Raw genomic sequence first — 17,538 nt, 5'->3', positions numbered from 1 at the left:
CAGAATGAAAAATTGGATTCATTTTCTGGCCTGTAGCCGAACAGTCTGCAACTTTGCGCAGCATTGTTTAGCATCTCTCATTCCTTCCTTTCATTGGGGTCGTTTTCAGACACACACACACGCGCTGCCTGTGCTTCAGAGGAATGCTTAGCAAAACACAGAGCCATTTTTAATCTCAGCCTTGAGAAAACAACTTGTCTCTAACCTTGCCACCATTTGTGGGGGGAAGCAAAGGGGGGGTGGGGGGGGGTGTCCCCAGGAAGCGTGTAGAATCCCTCTTACAGGGGAGATTATAGAGGATGACATGTAGTAATCTGTCCTCTACAGCAAAGCAGCGTACGGCTAGAATTCAGCAAGTTGCTTCTGTGTGTTGCAGGGGAGGCAGGGTGGACTTAGCACCAGGCTAGATAGCAGGATCTCTCTAGTAATCCCTGTTCTGCCACCAATTCCCTCAGTGGTCTTGGGAAACTCATTTGCCCACGAAGGAAGATGTTGTCAAAAGCTCCCTTTTGTGAAGGAACACAGACTATGCCTGTAAAAATGCCCTGTACTTCTTTGCACCTCCAGAAAATAGAGGATGCTGGAACTGTACATATTTACTTCCCTTGCAGCGATGGTGTGAAGGTGAAGTGGTTGATGTTTTCGAAGTGCTTTGAAAATGAAAGTGCAGATCCTCGGGCTCCAATTTGCATCCCCTGCCAGTATAAAAGGTACCTTAGTCAGACAGCCAAGGATTCCCACAGTATGCAGCAATTCCTGTTTATTTTGCTAGCTGGTTCTGTATCACTCCCTTTTGGTTCTCACAGGTGTGTCTCAGACTCCAGGGATTTTTAATTGATATACCAATCCCATGGGGGCTATTACAAGCTGGCATAAGTTTGGGCAGCCTTATGGACACTTTAATGTGCACTGAAGACTATAGTGGCCCAAAATTTGAATGTTTAGGCTGCATGGCTTTACAAAAATATACAGTGGGTTTATAGGAATTATTCTGAAAATGAACACAGTTTGAGAATGATAAGTTTCTGCAGATGTTGGACTGTTGTGCAGAAACTAATAGAGAAATATATCTATGAAAAGTGGTGATTTCAAAAACCCCTAGAAATTATTCTCTGGTGAGTTTGGTAGACTGTCTTGACAATTGCATTAGTTTCTGGAAAATCCCTGTGGCCAAAATCTTAATCCCTTCTGTGTAAAAAGAGGCACGTTGAGACCATACTAGGTCCCCTGAGGATGTGGGTTGGGTGCAGGGGTCAGGTTCTGCAAGGTGTTGAGAAACTCCTGAGAATGCAGGTGCCAGAAATTGCTTATCGAGTTCCGAAAATGTCACCCGTACCAAATTTGCAACATAGCTCTTTAGCCGATAGCAGGTATATGTGTATAGTACTAAATTCTGATCTTTATTCCGCATCACTCATCTGAGCACAGATTTTTTTATTTATTTGGTTTCTTCTGTTAGAGCTTCAAAATGTTGGCTCCCTCTCAGTGGTCTTAGGAGCACAGCCCGAGCAGGTGTGCCTATAAGCAGTAGAAAGGGACGGACATCTGCTGTAAGCATCAGTACAGCTCATTTAACACTGCACGGCATTCTGTGGTTTGTGAGCAAGGCATATTTTTTATCATTCAAAAGTTTCTTACCAACTTGCAGATTTGCCTTTTTACCGTGTTCCCCAAGATAGTTTGACAGGTCAGCCTGAAGTGATGAGCGTTCTGACACAAACTGCATTGTGTCTTAGAAATTTTGCCTGCAGTTGTTTTACTGTAGTATTGCTTTGATTTGAAAAGGAACTTTCTACAAAGTGGTGTGTTTTAGGACATAACACAAAAATTTCCAATATTGTGCTGCATGTATTACAGAGATTTTCTGCTTAGTCCTTAGTACTGCTTTCTGATTTTTTTTCTTCATGTATGTAAATGGAGAATGGTATAATTTTTTGTAATTCTTAACAGTTACTGAGAAGCAAAAATAATAAAGATGAGAAAGAATGTGAGTTTTAATTGCAAACATTGTTTTTAAACTGACATTTTGAAAGCAGATTGCCCTGACAGTTTAATTACATTTTAAGGAAAGCCATAGCCCCAGAGTAGGCTTTTTCAAATCCAGAAGTATTTCTTTGGTTGAGCTGACCAGAACACTAATACACAGGTGTGTAAAATGCCTTAAGAGCTGAAAAGATTTGCGAGGACGATAGACTATAGACCACAGTGAAGTGGTAGTACAGACCGAACTGTTACTGAACATCAGGGACCGTAAGAATAGCCCCCAAACACGTTTTATCTCATTGTTGAAGACAGTACCATTCTGGAAAAGCTGCTTTCTCTGCAAGCCTTACCGTTGTGTTGGTTTTGTTTTTCTGTTTGGAGTGCCAGTCTGTTTACTAAAGTTATTAGTTTATAAATTTTGCCAAGGTAAAGTAACTGTGAGAGCTTTAAATTAGAGTAAGTGCCACTTCTGTGTGGCAGGTTCCTTTGAGGGCTGATTAGAAGGCAGGCCTCCTGTTGCCTGCCCCTTTATGCATGGCACGATTGCTGTGGGTACTTGTTTATAGCTTACCTTTGAATTTATGTAAGTGTGCACTGTGATATGATGAATTGCACTTCGATAGCAAAGATTCTGCTTGCTTTTTTTTTTTTTTTTTTTCCCTGGGATCGAGCTAATACTTCACTTTAAAGAGTTACTTTAATTAGGTGGGTTTTATTGTAATGAATTAAAATTAACTTGGAGTAGCAAATTATATAAGACTGTGAGGGTTATAGATTAGCCTCACCATAGCTACAGCACATCTTTTTGTAAAGGAATTAAAGTTCTGTATTTCAGACACCTTGGCACTAAACACAGACAGCAGATGAGTGTAGGTGTTGTCTCCAGTTATTTCCTCCTAAATATGATTCTTTTCACTCAGTCAGAAGATTGTCATGCTAAAAAAGTCCAAATGGGCAGCAAGGGGTGAAAGCATCAGCTGCACGAGGCTGGATCCCCTGGCAGGAGATAGCCTAGGAGACAGGAGTACCACGGCATCACAAGCCAAACCCAGAGGTGAGGGGGGGCATTTCTTCGACTGTCACTGCAGGGTCAAGGCAGGACCTAATGACATGTCTGACTTGCAACGTGTCACTGGCCAGCTGTGTGACAGGAAACAGAATGACCAAGCTCAAAGAATGACATTTGTTAGGAAGATACTTCTTCCCTCGTGGGGAGGAAGGAAAAAGTCATAAAAGGATGCTTCTTTATGTAGTACTTCTTGGTTTGCTAAGGGGAAGTATTAAAACGTAGGTGTTGGACTTCATTGTCTTCCCCCCTTTTATAGGCTCTGAAAACAGGAGAAAGTGAGAGTAACATTCCTCCCATTTAGCTGTGGTCACATTTCACACTTCTTTTACAAATGCAAATGACAACAAAACAGAAGACAATAGAGAATCCAGACTTCTGTATTTTACAACCAACAACCACAATGACAAACATAAAATTTATTGTCCTGGTACCACATGTCAGTAAACGCTCCAGATTTATTGATTTACAGTGTGTGTCCTTACAAAATTTAAAGAAGTAGTGACTGCATTATAGAGGACAAAATAGCATTCTGGTCTCTCTAAAGTCACCTTCACAACATGGAGTTTCTTGCACTGAAAAGAAGGGAACTCAGATGAGGTTGCTCTAAGAACAACATGTTTCAACATAGGCTTCTTAACTATTTACCAGCTATGAAGGGATAAAAATTGTTCTTATTTTCTTTTCCAACAAGTAGATTTGTAATTCACACACACACCAAGCCTGCCACATAAGCATTGTCCCAGTTCCCGCTATTGCTATTCAAAGAGCTGTAGGAAAAAGGAGATTTAAGATGTCCAAGATGGGCTTGCACAGTAACCAGTTGTGAAGGAAGTCAGAGGGCAAAAGCCATGGGGGCCTCTGCTTATGAGCTCAGAAATCTTTGGCCGTTACCATCAAATCTGCTCACTGTGGCTATCCTTGTAAACTGTCTTGAAGGAAAAAGATGCACTGATGTGCAACAGAGTTTGGGGCATTTAGAAGAGGAGGAGAGCTAGCAGAACTCCATACTTTTTCATTTTCTTTCCTACACATTTTAAAATTGATATACTATGCACAAGGGGACATATTTTCACTTGTGTTCCTGATTTCAGGATCCAAAATACGCCCTAGTCCTCTTATACATTCTCTTAACTGGGTGCGTGTATGCTTACTGGCTGGATAGCTATCAAATATGATTTCCATGTACCAGAGGCAGGGTCCTGGTTTTGTCTGGTTCAAATGACAACAGGCAGGTCTGGTGATTTTAAAATTGGGCTGGTTCAGGGTTTGCTTTTATCTGAACAAAAACGATGTTAGTTGCTTTGAGTTGATCTCGGGCTGATCCATAACCTCCAGTGTGCTGAGTGCTGTTGTACAAGGCCCCAAGCGCTGGCCAGCAATGTGCAGGGAATACAGATTCCAGGCTGTCCCTTTGTCACCTGGTAAGCATAGTACCTAGCATTCTGTCACGAGGTAGGGAGGTAAACTCAGCGATCAATACCAGTGTGGGATGTGTCTGTCTGTATAATAAGAGTGCAGACAAGTTAACAGTCCTTTTCTTTCAGGCTGTATCAAGAAACTTGTAATTTCACTTGTAATTTTGTTCAAAGGAATTCTTGTACATGCACCTGTGGAAAGCTGGCAAGGATCATTGTTTTAAAGGTTGCTCTTTGCATATAAATCACAGCTCTGTGTGCTTCCCCATTTTAATTGGGTGACCTTTTGAATCCTATAGACAGGAGCTTAAATTCTGGACTTGCCGGTTGCTTTAAGATTTGAAATCAATTCATGATCTAGCAGTTGCTCTGCTTTGAATGAGAGAACCCAGAATGGAATTTTGAGAAGAGTTCCATTTCTCACATTTCATAGAAAACTTCATTGCAGACCAGATAGTTGTGTGTAAAATTCAGATTCATTTGTCAGTTTAATCCCTGAAAAGACCTATCAGGATTCAGTGAGTGTGAGAGAAACAGGAGGAGCAAGAAACGTGTAATGTTTCCAACAGGACATTTCTGTGTGATTATCAATTTAAGTTTCCATTATTTATCACTAATTACTGTGCTGAGCTGTTAAATATTTAGTAGTAGTTTGTTTAATTGGGTTTAACCTATAAAGGAATCTGTACATAGTGTAGCTCCAATTCCAGGAGCCAGTTTCTCACTCCCAGCTAGGCAAATTTGTATTCATGTAAGATGAACACATATTGTCAGACAAGGGGTTTTGGTTTTGTTGTTTGGGTTTGTTGGCTCTTTCTCTCTCCCCCACAGATTTGTTTCTCTTTAAGGTATCTAAAATTAGAGCACGAAGTAGGAGTGCTGCTTGTGGATGTAAAATGGGAGGGAGGTCAAACTTAAACTTGTTTACAGATGTTGTAGTTTAGAAAGCACCAGCATGATAAATTAAACATAACAAAGAAAAAAAATTAAAGCAGAGCAACAACTAGCCCATGAACACATTTGTCTGTAAAACACTGACTTAATCCCTGAATATCTTATTAGGCAGTATTGCCTATCAAAGCTTGTTGTCCCCTGTTACTCCGTTGTACAATAGCTATAGATAAATCTGGATTTGTTCAGCTTTGGGTTCTGCTTGCTCTTTGCCTGGCTGTGTCTGACAGGGTGAAGAGACTTCTGGCTATGGCCTCTGCAGAGAGTGTGCAAGAATCAACCCAGTACATGAGCAATATTCACTTTGTTTTAAACTCTACAGTCCTAGCTCTATTCTTACTTGTCCCTATCTTGAAATTCCCTTGATTTCAGAGGAGTTTCTCTTAATTTATACCAGGGTAATCATAACCATATCCTAAAGTAATAAGACTTTTGATATATTTCTCAGAAGTGCCTCCTTTTGCCTTTTTTGTTTAAGCTTTTATTCCCACTTAATGAACAATTTTCTTATTGGGGAAGTATGCTTGTGTATTAATTTCAAACATTTGCAGGATCACAGAAGTGTTGTTTTGCTACAAACAAGACTTACGCCTGGATCCTGACTAGCAGTACAGCCCCTTTGCAGCATAAAAGAGCAGGAAGGTTTCCCAGTTTCAGTGAATTGCTGTGAACATGTCCTAACCATTGTCCTCCCTCCCGTCACCATCATCTTACCATTTATCAGGATAATACATGTACCTTGCCCGTGCAGCCAGGCACTCCTTACCTGACATGGAAGAGGTTGTTTTAAGTTCCATTGCATTTCAGTAAACAACTAACAGGGTAAGGGAGTCTTGTGGAAGGCTATTGCCTGGCACCATAGGTTAAAACAGCCTTGGGGCTACTCTGATTTATGTCAGGGGCTTAACCAGAAGCCCCCTGCCAACACTTATAATGAGGAAGGTGCAAGGATGGTGAACAGACACCTGTGTTTGTGTCTGTTCTCTTCTGGTGACAGTGATGAAGGTCTTACTTGCTGTACCTAGGAATATATGTCATTCTTTTCCATACAACAAATCTGTGATATATGTACTCACGTACAATAATGAATCCAAAAGGAATCATTGACATTTTACTAGTGACTTACTGGAAGTCTCTGAAGATAAATAGGTATCAGGGGTTTTGGTTTGGTTTGGTTTTGGTTTTAATTTTCAGTTTGCATCCCTGAGAACATGCTATCCAATTTGAGACTTTTTTTATGGGTAGGGTTTTTTCTGGCCCAGCTGGAAATGCTTGAGTAGAAGAACCAGAACACTGAGAGTTTTACATAAATACAATAAAGAGTACGATCTGATTAGCAGTCATGCCATTTTGGAGACATTAATATAATATCGAATCACGTATCATATTTATATGAATAACTGCAATTCACTGTAGACTTTCCTAAATGATCATTGTGAACAGTAGTCAGTCATGACCTAAGATGACCATTTAATTGGCCATCATGTCTGAGAACAGACCTGATTCTCAAAGGCTGGTAAACATCAACTCACCACACATAAGTAGTATTTATGGGAACACAGATTCTCATGGGATTTGGCCCCTGCTTTGTTGTGGAAGTAGCTCTGTTTTAGTTCAGATCAAATCCTTATTTCCTTGGGAATCTCAAGTTTCAGAGACTGTGTTTTGTTAGGTCTATGCTGGTGATCAAACTTGGCCTGGATGAAACTCCATGCCTACTTCAGTGCATTTAAAAATTCATTGGTACTTGTCCTGCTCTGCCAGCTGCATGCAGTACTGGAGATGCTGGTGGCAGGGACACCTTGCCTGGAATTTTTTCTGTTCTGTCCAGAACACCAAAGTCTCCATTTGGTTTCCTATTTATCACCTATGAAAAACTATTAGACATCACCTCCTTGAGTTCCCTCATTCACTCAGGATGAGTGTGACCACCGAAATCTGAATATGTGTTGATTTTTGTGTCAGAAACATTGTAATTCCTGGGATGAAACACATCAGAAACATTTATTAGTTCCAAGATTTCGGATATCACAGTTTGAAGTTAATTTCTTGTACTTGTGTTTTATGAAAGGAAGGGGAGGGGCTGAGATAAAATAAATCTATGGTCATATCATCTGTTGATGAGCTTCAACTGAAGTAGCTCTTTTTGTATTTCACCTGTGTGAAAAATATAGAAATGTTTACAGTCTGAGTGTTCATAGATGCTCTATCAGTACAATTAAGGATTATAGCAGAGACTAGACCTAGATACCACCCTAACCTTCCATTAATTCATTTGGTGAAGGTGGTTACCCTTACTGTGGGAACACAAATCCCACCTATACTACATTTTTACCTGTATAGCAGCTGAGCCTGAGAAGCTCATGTAACAGAATCTTCTTAATTGCTTGCAGCAGCAGTGGAGCCAGGGCTTTAATGTTTGGGGACATTGAAAGTAAGTTTACTGCTTTCAGATGCTTTGAAATGGCCCAGATAATCTACTGAAAACAGCTCCTGACTATGCAGATTTGGTTTCATGTGTGATTTGGGGCTGGCTGAGCCTCTTCCTCTCCTGGGATGAACATCAGGAAAAAAAATCCTAACCCTGAGGTCTGTGAAGTTGTGAAATAGTCTCCCAAGAGGAGCACTGGAAGCTCTAATTAAAATTGGACTGGGCAAAACACTTGAAATTACACTATAGGCAATAATCCAACACTGGCAAGATGGGTGGAGAAAACGCCCTAATGGGTCCTTTCTGTCTTTAAATTCTATGAATTCTTGTTCTTCTCTTTTATTATGCTATTTCACCGTTTTCTTTAATGGTGACACAGTGTCATCTAGAAAGTATTAGAAGAGGCTATTGTGAGCTGAGTAAGATGATGTTAAATGTCAAAAGAAAATGCAACAGTTTCTTTGCAGGTTTACAGTGATTATATGGAGACAAGAAAAAGAAACTTAACTGTAAGGGTCATCAGTGCAGTGTTTCTGATCTGTAAAACAGTGGCAAATGCCTGCAATATACATGTTTATCATTTTGACATTACATTTCATATTCTCTGCTTATGAAGAATAACCACATTCCACCAAATCTAACACAGGTGTGGAATAGTCATTTACTGTAACTGCGTACATCACTCAGATTGCTGGAGACATCTTCTATCTAAACATTTCAAATATCCCCGAAGACCTGGACTAAATAATATCTTTTTACATCTTAATTTATAGTATGTATTTAATCTTTGTATCTCAGAAATCTAAATATCTAATCAATTTAGTCTAGGGTATAATAATATTACAGTTTGCCAGGGAAGAACCCTGCAACAATACAATGGGGCTGTGAAGAAAGAAGCTCGGTGCTGCAGTACTGAAGCAGTACAAGTTTGAAGACTGGCTATAAAAATCAACCTTTTTTAAGATTTTTCTTATAGTTACATCGGAGTAAGTTCCATTTATTTGTTTCTGGTGTTACCAGTTAATAGTCCTCTTCCCTCCTCGCCCCACCTTTGCACATGATACAGTGTTTGAGCAGTGTGGAGTGCAGAGCTTTCTGCGTGAGAGGTCTTCCATCCTGACGGCCGGCTTAGTAATAAAGCATCAGACCGAAGTTCTGGAAACCATGTTGACACTGTGAAACTGCATTTTTGATTTGTCATTACCACTGCACTTAAGGTTTAGCTAGGCTTGCCTTTTCCACAAGCCTTTTTTTCTTCCCCTTTGGTTCTGGAAAATCCAACATCCTCTTGGTAGCTGCAGACAGTTTGAAAAGTATGGTACAGGGTAAGAAGTTGGAATAAAAAGAAGGGAAGAGAAGCAGAAAATCTTGATTAGAAAGTATAATTTAATAGAACGTGTATTGAACCAAATGTATTGATTAATGTGGAAGATATAGTACTTATATTGATTCAAACTAGAGATTTAGTACTAAAAGCTGTAAGCCAAAAAGCTGTTGCAGATTGCTACAAAAGTCAGTTTAATGCTGTCCTTGAGAATGCCTTCACAAAGAAATTCTTCTAATGTTTGAGGAGTAGGTAGAATGTGGTATATGTCAGTTTGATCCCGGAGGGTTTTATTTTGTACTCTAATAGCTGTTACGAGCCTACATTATATCCAAGGAGTAATTTTCCTTAGGGGTGCCCAGCTCGCTTTGTGTCAATATTCTAGCATTTTAAGTCACGTACAGTATATGCTTCTGGGAACAGTGCAGGAGCCAGCCAGACTCATAATGGTCTGCATTCATTAATAAAGGCAGAAGCTTCTGTCCCTCCATTGCCCACTACAGGGATGCCTCCCTGGTCTTCAGGGACCCGTACAGACACATTTAAAGAAAGCTTTATTTTGAGTGGGCAGGAGATGAAATGCAGGACTTGCAGGCATTTCCTAAGTCAGCTATATGCCCGAGCACAGGGGTGACCTTAATGGGTCAGAGAAGAATGCAGGTCAAAAGACTTATTATCCAGCCTGTTGGAAACCAATTGCTTTTGTTAAAAAAAAAAAATTGTAGCGCTTAAAGGTTGATAGTAATGTAGAGTTCTGTTTTACAACCTGGAACTGTATTGCGGTGCAGTGGGGTGCTTTTTTTTTTTTTAATGCAAAAAAATACGAGATGATCCGTAATGTACGCAGATAAAAGATTCCAGATAAGTGATAACATGTAGGGTACGATAATTACTTAATCAGTGATGATTGATTACTCATGTTTGTGTTCTTGAACTAAGGAAAAAATAACATGCTGCTGTGGTACTGTTACCATCTGCTGAAATAATGCATCTACATTTCATCTTTATATTTCTTCACGTGTACCCTCTCTGCACTGTTTGTCAGGTACAACCATCACTTGTTTCATCTAGTCATAAAAAACAGAAGCCCCGTTTCGATTGAAGGCAACCACAGTTCATTCACATCAAAGATTCTAATGGGCTACTGAGTCTGTGGCTATCTGTGGATATTTTTTTCTTCGTTAATTTTGATGCTGTGGGTAGGAGCTTTTTGCTAGCTAGCACTTCTCATGTCCTACCTGAAACACAAAGACATACGCCAAACAACAGAAAGTAGTATTACCTCTTTTGTCTGGAACATTTCTGCAAAGAAACCTTTCTATATTTTTTTGCTGAGGAGATTCTTCCTCCCAGTATTATTGTGAAATCTTTGCATGTTTTTAACTCCTTAACACTAACAACAGGGATATCCCAAAGCATTTTCATCCAGAAAAGTGGTGACATATAATTTTATAGCAGTTCACATAACAGTTGGGATTCTGGATTCTGCTAACAAAAATTAGTATCTCTAGGAACAGGGCGAATGCATTTTAAGTGTTTATTTTGCTTGTGAAATGTATTGAATTCAGGTTTTCCAAGGTAATACACCTGCTTTACAGATAGTACTGAGACAGGGAAATTGGGGATGTAGGAGTTTTCCTGGCTCAGTTTGTGTCTAATGCGGTAACAAATGCAGCGACACACACACCTCCTGCTTCACTGTTCCTCCATTTTGTGCATGGAAAGCTTGTGTTTGTGTTTGCAAACTAGTTTCTCCTCATGAAATCACAGCTCTTGGAAATGTTAACATAGCTATTACTGAAGTCCAGGAAAGATTATGTTAAGAAAAAAATAATTTTTCTCTTTCCGTGGCTAAGTAGGAAATTGAAATTTTTGCTTCGTAGGGAGACTACCTCGTAATTAAACAGATGTGTTTATGTGCAATCAGATTTGGGGGAGGCAAAGAAAGGGAGCATATGATATCTCCTGTACTTAGTTAAATGACTCCTCTGGCAAGCGGATGTACTAATTGCTCCAAACTCCGGCAAACTAGTTTGAAGTTTCCGGAGGAGGCGTGTTTCAGGCTTGTGTAGTGTGTCTTTAGTGAAGGGCAGCGCGCTCTCCGAGCCGCACAGGGGATCTCGACTGTAATATTGTGCTCTCCCTGGGTGTGCCACGCTCCCGTGTCCCTGCCGTGTCCCTGCCATGTCCCTGCCGGCGGGAGCTCCAAATTCTGCCTTCCCCGCCTGCCTGAACTCCCACCGCCGGGGAGGCGGGGAGCTCACCGCACACAAGGCAAAGAGACTATCAGAGTCGAGATCTGCTGTGTGGATAATGGAGGAGAATTTTTGCCCTAAATTTTTAAACACAACACCCCTCATAAAAACAACAACAGTTCATAACTGGGATTAATGTTTGCAATTTTCAGTCACTTAGACATGGGGTCTCCAATAGATGGCTTTTGGTGGAGTGGAATATGGCTCTCTGTGGGATTAAAGAATTTTCCTCCTTTTCTTATCTCTCTCCTCCTACCCTTCGCCTGCTTGTCTTGTCAGTGTTATGCTTCTGAAGTGCTTTCACTTTGTAATTTTTTTTGCCACTTAGCCAAATAGGTATTTCTCCCTAGTCCCTCACATTTGGGGAGCCTTAATTACTTTGGAAACCATGTTTTGTTTTGACTGTTTACAATAAGTACAGTTGTCTTTTTAAGGCCTAAACTGCTCAAAGCATTTATGAATGTTCCTCGTGTTGTTCTTCTCTGCTCTTCATTATCTCTAGAGAATCTCATTTTGTACCAGGGCACAGGAGTCAGGGACACTGAGAGCAGGGGCAAGTCAGTCCTTATGCTGTGTTTTATTTTCTTTCCTTCATATTTGGGCCTTTTTATTTTTTAATCAAAAGTGTCTTGCAGCCAGAGTTATGGGTAGACTTCTAAAACACCTTTTGACTGCTTCATATGCAACTGTTCATTCAGCCTCAAACTGATTATGCATTTTTTACTTAGTGAAAAGTAATAAAAAATGGGCATGACTGACATGCTCTCAGTAGATTACAAACAAAAGACACACCCCACCCCCCCACACACCCTCAAATATCTCTGCAGTGTAACTACTGGTATATGACTTCACCTACTCAAAAGCAGAGAAAAAAAAACCAGAATTCAGGCTGCCACCCCATATTTAACTTGTCCTGTTGTTTCTAGGTACTGCAGGGTCTCCAATAAGCCTGTGGTGTTATGCTTTAAGTGCTGCAATAAATGGACACAACAGGATGACAAAAGGGCTGACTGTCAGGCTTAACTCTTAATTTCCTTGCTTTTGTGGTTTAAAGTCAGAGCCCATTACCTGTGACCAGCCAACATTTTGGTCTGCAGCTATTGTTACTGCTTTACAGCATTTTGAAATGATTTTATGGGAAGGATAAGAAACTAGATGAAATCAAGTGGTAGAGTGTATTTTTTTAACACTCTCTGGCCTTGGACAGTCTGGAATTCCTGCCATCAGCATTAAATCATTTTGTATTCACATCTGGAAACTGCATCTTTGAGTGTCACTGGGTCATTTTCCTTTAATCTTGAGAATGGCACTACATTAAAAATTCCTCAGTCTTACTGTAAGATCCTTTCCTTGCCAAATGTCCCATGAACTATTGTTTGTGTGCGTGCACAGTTTAGGGAGAGAGAAGGAGGAAGGGAGGGAAAACTCTCAGGCTGGTCTGCAGTCATGCTGTATTTCACATTTGTTTCACCAAGACTGTTTTCCTGTGCCTTTTCATGGGTGGCTCGGGAGGGTATGGTTCAGTAGATGTTCACTTTGTTGAAAATGATGACTGTCTTTTGGGAACAGGTTCATCCTGAAGTGTGTTAGTCCAAAGGGCTTTTAAAACAGATTAACTTAATAAAGCAGAGTGAAGGGACTGGATGTGCTGGGAGCAAATTACAGGACGTGGCACCCCTGCCCTCTGGGTCGCTGGCCCAAATCTGGCCCAGATTACTAAAGGGACAATTCCTCTCTGATCAGTGGCTGCTCTGTTGTCTGAGAAGCAGCATTCCCAGACCTTTTCTAGTTACCTGTGAATCCAGTGTGCATTGTAAAAGACTTAGCACATACTAGATTGGGTCCTTGCTCTTAACTCGATGCTTGTGAGGGATCTGAGCCAGTGCAGGCATTGAATTAGCATCTCTCATCCCTAAAAGTGGTTGACTCGACTAAGGCAGCAGTAGAAATGAGGGTGAAACTTGTGTTTGCTGCTGGATTTGGTGATTACTTGTATGGGAAAGGAGAATTTCAGACTCCGAAGTCCACACTGTGTCACCTCAACAAGGCACTGCATTCACTTGAGGAAAAGTACCAGTGGTTTTTGGTGACTGAAGGAAGGGCTGTGGCACCCCACCTGTTTTCTCATCAGTCTTTGAGCTCTCTGCTAGGCACAGAATGACTCTTACCAGAATATACTGTGTATACTGTTTGGGGGGAAATAGGTTTTAATGCAATAAAACCTTTGAAGTGGTGCCACAGTCTAGGAAGCACAGTCCAATCAGCATATTTTTGGTCTGTAGGCAGCAAAGACTTCTATGACAAATAAATGCACTTCTCATTTGCATAATGTACAAACCATGAGCCGTATGTAAGCAGACACCAGAACTACCGACCTGGCATGCAGATTCACTGGGGCAGGTCAGCCCAAACCTACCTAGAGAGAGCACGTCACCGTTCTTGTGCACGACCACCAGCGTGAAACAGTTGGAAAGCTCTGCTCTTAGATGCTTCTTCTGGCTAATTTAAAACAAGGAGGGTTTGAACATACTCTCATCCTGGTTCACCATTTTGCAAGATATGTTGGGAGAATTGGGTTTGCATCTTTTTTTGATATAGAAATACCTGTCCTGTGACTAAGCTGTTTCTTTTATTTTTGTTACAGAATCATACGATGACCCAGCACAGCAGTTAGTGCAAGGCCTGTCTCTTCCAGAGAATTCTTTGTGGCACAAAAAGGGAACACGTTTTACTCTTTGCACGAAACTTTCATTGTTAATGTATATTATTCAGAAACATTGTATTGTACCATAAAACTTGTATTATCGAAACTGTTGGATGTTCATGTGTTTGAACTTTTGAGCACCGGATAGACTTCCTGTATATAAAGTGTTGCACATGTATTATGTTGTCTGATACTAAAATGGTCTTATAAAGACAAGTGGACTTGGGCCCTATTCAAGAAAGATACAAATAATAATAATACTGTGTGAGGGAAAAAAATAGCTTAAGAAAAAGTGTCATTTTCAAGGAGGAGGGAGAAGGTAATAGCTATGTTCCATTACAGCTCTGTTTGGCCTTCCTTTCGTTTAAACTTCAGTCTAGAAATCTCTCTTTTGGTATACAAACGGATGAATCTAAGACTATTTTTTATTGCTGAAGATTCTTGCAAAAAATATGAAGAGACTCTTTCTCACAGAGCAGGAACCCACAGTTGAATAAGGCCCGTATATATATTTGTAAGCCTTGCGATATGACAGATAGCATTACCATATATGCAATAGTTGTTATGTAGATTGTCAAAGAAGTTTTTTTTTTTCTGGATACCATTTGAAGCTTTGAGTGTTCAAGACTTTCCTTAATGATTTCACACGGCCAAATTCTTGAATCAGTTGAACTAACCTGTATGTTACTGTTATTAATGTTTACTCTGCGGTCTGAACCTGGAGATTACTGGAATTGTTTTCCAAAAGGAAATAAATTCAGTTTACCATTATGTGTGAGCGTGCTTGTGTCTTGTCTTTTTCCTTGGAAAGTAGCATTATTATTACTGCTCCTGTAGTACTTAAAGGACCACCAAGATCTGGAATCCCAATGTATCGGGACCTATACACTGCTCAGTAGGAGTAGGTCACTTTTCTCAAAGCTAGGCATTTAAATAAACTTGGTAGGAACAGATCTGCTGGCCCACTGCAAAGCAATGTGTGCTTGAGGGTAATATTCACTGTTTTCTGGTTTTGTTTGTTAGTTTGTTTTATTTGGCAGCCTCAACAATTTCATACCCTGTACACTTGACATGTTGGTTGCTGCCTCGCACATCTTCTGTGTATAATTAGTGGTGTATTTCAATGTGATATTATTTAGTGAGTTGGGTCTAGTACTGACAACTGGGAGCCACTGCAGCTCTGCCAGTAGCACTGTCAACCTCACATTCCCTCACCCTCGCTTCTGACACAGGTAGCAGGACTAGAGGTGATGCACACCACGGGATGATGCTCACTAGCACTGCGGCCCCGGGAAAGCTGTCACAAGACCTCACAGCTTTGCTCAGGCCTGAATTGGCTCCTGACTGCCTTCAATTTCAGAAAGAAGAAAGAAGGGGATAATAACTCTCCTTGCCTACCAATACTCGCCGCCACTCCAGCTCACCTGCAAAAGAGGACCAAAAAAACTGTTCTCCAGCTATTTTAGTATCTTATCCTATTGCTGGAATTGTTGGTTTTATCCCATGGAAACTAGTGCTGCTGAAATACTGCAGTTAAAGAGCTGCACATCACAACAGTCCAAATGGCTGGAGACACTTGCCTAGTGCTGTCAGGGTGGATATAAAGTGTGATTTCCAGTTTGCTGAATGTCACATTTTGTGTCTCCACAGATGGAGGATGGAGAGGAAAGAAGTGAAGTCGGAAAGTGTCTAGTTACCAGATATTCCAAGAAAAAATGTGTCATGTTTTTTTTTCTCTCCAGCTTTGAGAATATTATGATATTTTGCCCTATACAAAAAAGAAATTCTTGAGTTTTGTATTAATATCTCGTTTGTGCTGACAAAAGGATAAATACAGGCATGAGTATACAAGGCTTGAAAAATGCCAGATCTATTTATAAGTCAGAAACTGTTCTCATTCTTACTCTCATTAATATATTACTCATCTCAGCCAAATTGAATGTGGTGATATATTCTTTATTTTTGACAGATACCTTAAAGGATATAAGACGTTTCAGCCTTCATGTGTGAAAGTGTGACATATTGGTTAAGACTGAAAATAACATGTTTCTAGTAGAGTTCAAGTATATAAGAAATATTACACCCTACTGTTTTTGTAAATGCCAGAGTGCCACTGAGTTGAGACAGATGGTAGCTGGGAAAGATGCAATCTTATAATCGAAAGCTAAAATATGTCAAAAATATGTTAGCAAGCAAAACAGAGCATATTACTAGCGTCTCATGTCATGACAGCTTGCAAAACATGCAAAGATGTCGAATTTCTAGATATGTAAATAAAGGAACAGGAAACAGAGCAACAACAAATGTGAAGACTTTATGCATTGATTGTCCCTTCAGGTCAGTACAGGGGAATAGAGGGGGCTTACGGCCACAGGCAGCCCCAGGTGGCTTCTGAGAGCTGGCTGCTAGTATCAAGTGCTGGAATCCTCTTACCTTTTCTAAAGTAACAGGTTTCTCAGTGATACTTAAATAGCTGTTTAAATAGATTATGGAAGACATCTGAACTTCCCAATGAGAACTGAGTATTCCTCGGGGAATTACCACAGTGTTTAGAAAAATCAACAGGAGAGGCAGATCGTCTTGCCTATTGGAAGAATAGACACGGCTCTCTCAGTGTGCATGTGTACATTTCAGCTATGGCATGCCTTTCTCTGTCCTGGGTCAGCAAAAGCTAAGAGAAGCCCCTCCTCATACCCTTAACCCAATGTGAAAGGATAAATCTCTTCAAAGGTTGTGTGGATAGATTGATGGACAAGGTATCCCTTTACCTTTGAGACTGGCTTTATGCCCAAGGTTTCAAGTGGACGTGAGTTTTACTGTAAGTGATAGTTTAATAAAATGATTAGTCCTTCTGATTGTTTGCCAGAGCTGTGATTAGGAAACGTCACAGACCTGAAGCAGGTATAAATATGGAATTTATACTGCAGAATTGAAGCAATCTACCCAGATAATATCTGAGCACTGGATTTATGAGGAAACACACTGATTCTTCATCAGAAAAAAAAGGTGATCCAGGAATAAATGTGTATTAGGCCTTTATGACATTCAGCTACCCCAAACAGGTTTTACCAGCATATGCATTTTCATAGCCAGTTGCCTAAGTTTAACTTTCCAGTCCATTTTAGGTGGTTCAGTTTAAGGGAGATTATCAGAACTTCTTTGGTTCACTCGAAGTCCAGTGCTCTCACTGCTTTCCCTGATTTAGGAGTCACTCTGCAAACCCCAAAGAATAGTTCAGAGGGTCTGCCTAGGACACACTAATAGTTCTCACTTCCTTCTCAATAGCACATAGAAGACTAAAGTCTTTCCCATGTCTCAGTGACTGGGGTTTTATTAGTAATTCTGGCATGACCACTCACTTTGTTTCATTACCACTGTCCTCAACAACAGAAAAAGAGAGGCGTCC

General features: G+C 40.4%; 1 protein-coding gene across 1 annotated transcript in view; it reads left to right on the top strand.

Moving 5' to 3' along the window:
* The window catches only part of ZNF521 (zinc finger protein 521), a 214,898-nt gene extending 199,995 nt beyond the window's left edge, over positions 1-14,903 (top strand). Inside the window, exon 8 of the mRNA XM_026842241.1 lies at positions 14,073-14,903. Coding sequence (XP_026698042.1) covers positions 14,073-14,102 — 30 coding nt within the window. The 3' untranslated portion in view covers positions 14,103-14,903. The remainder of the gene's footprint in view (positions 1-14,072) is intronic.
* The last annotated feature ends 2,635 nt before the right edge of the window (positions 14,904-17,538 follow it).

This window comes from Athene cunicularia (assembly GCF_003259725.1).
Source record: "Athene cunicularia isolate RWA chromosome 2 unlocalized genomic scaffold, athCun1 chr2_part1, whole genome shotgun sequence".
Classification (NCBI taxonomy): Eukaryota; Metazoa; Chordata; class Aves; order Strigiformes; family Strigidae; genus Athene; species Athene cunicularia.
Note: the sequence above shows the minus strand (reverse complement) of the source record. Positions and strands in the feature narration are given on the sequence as shown.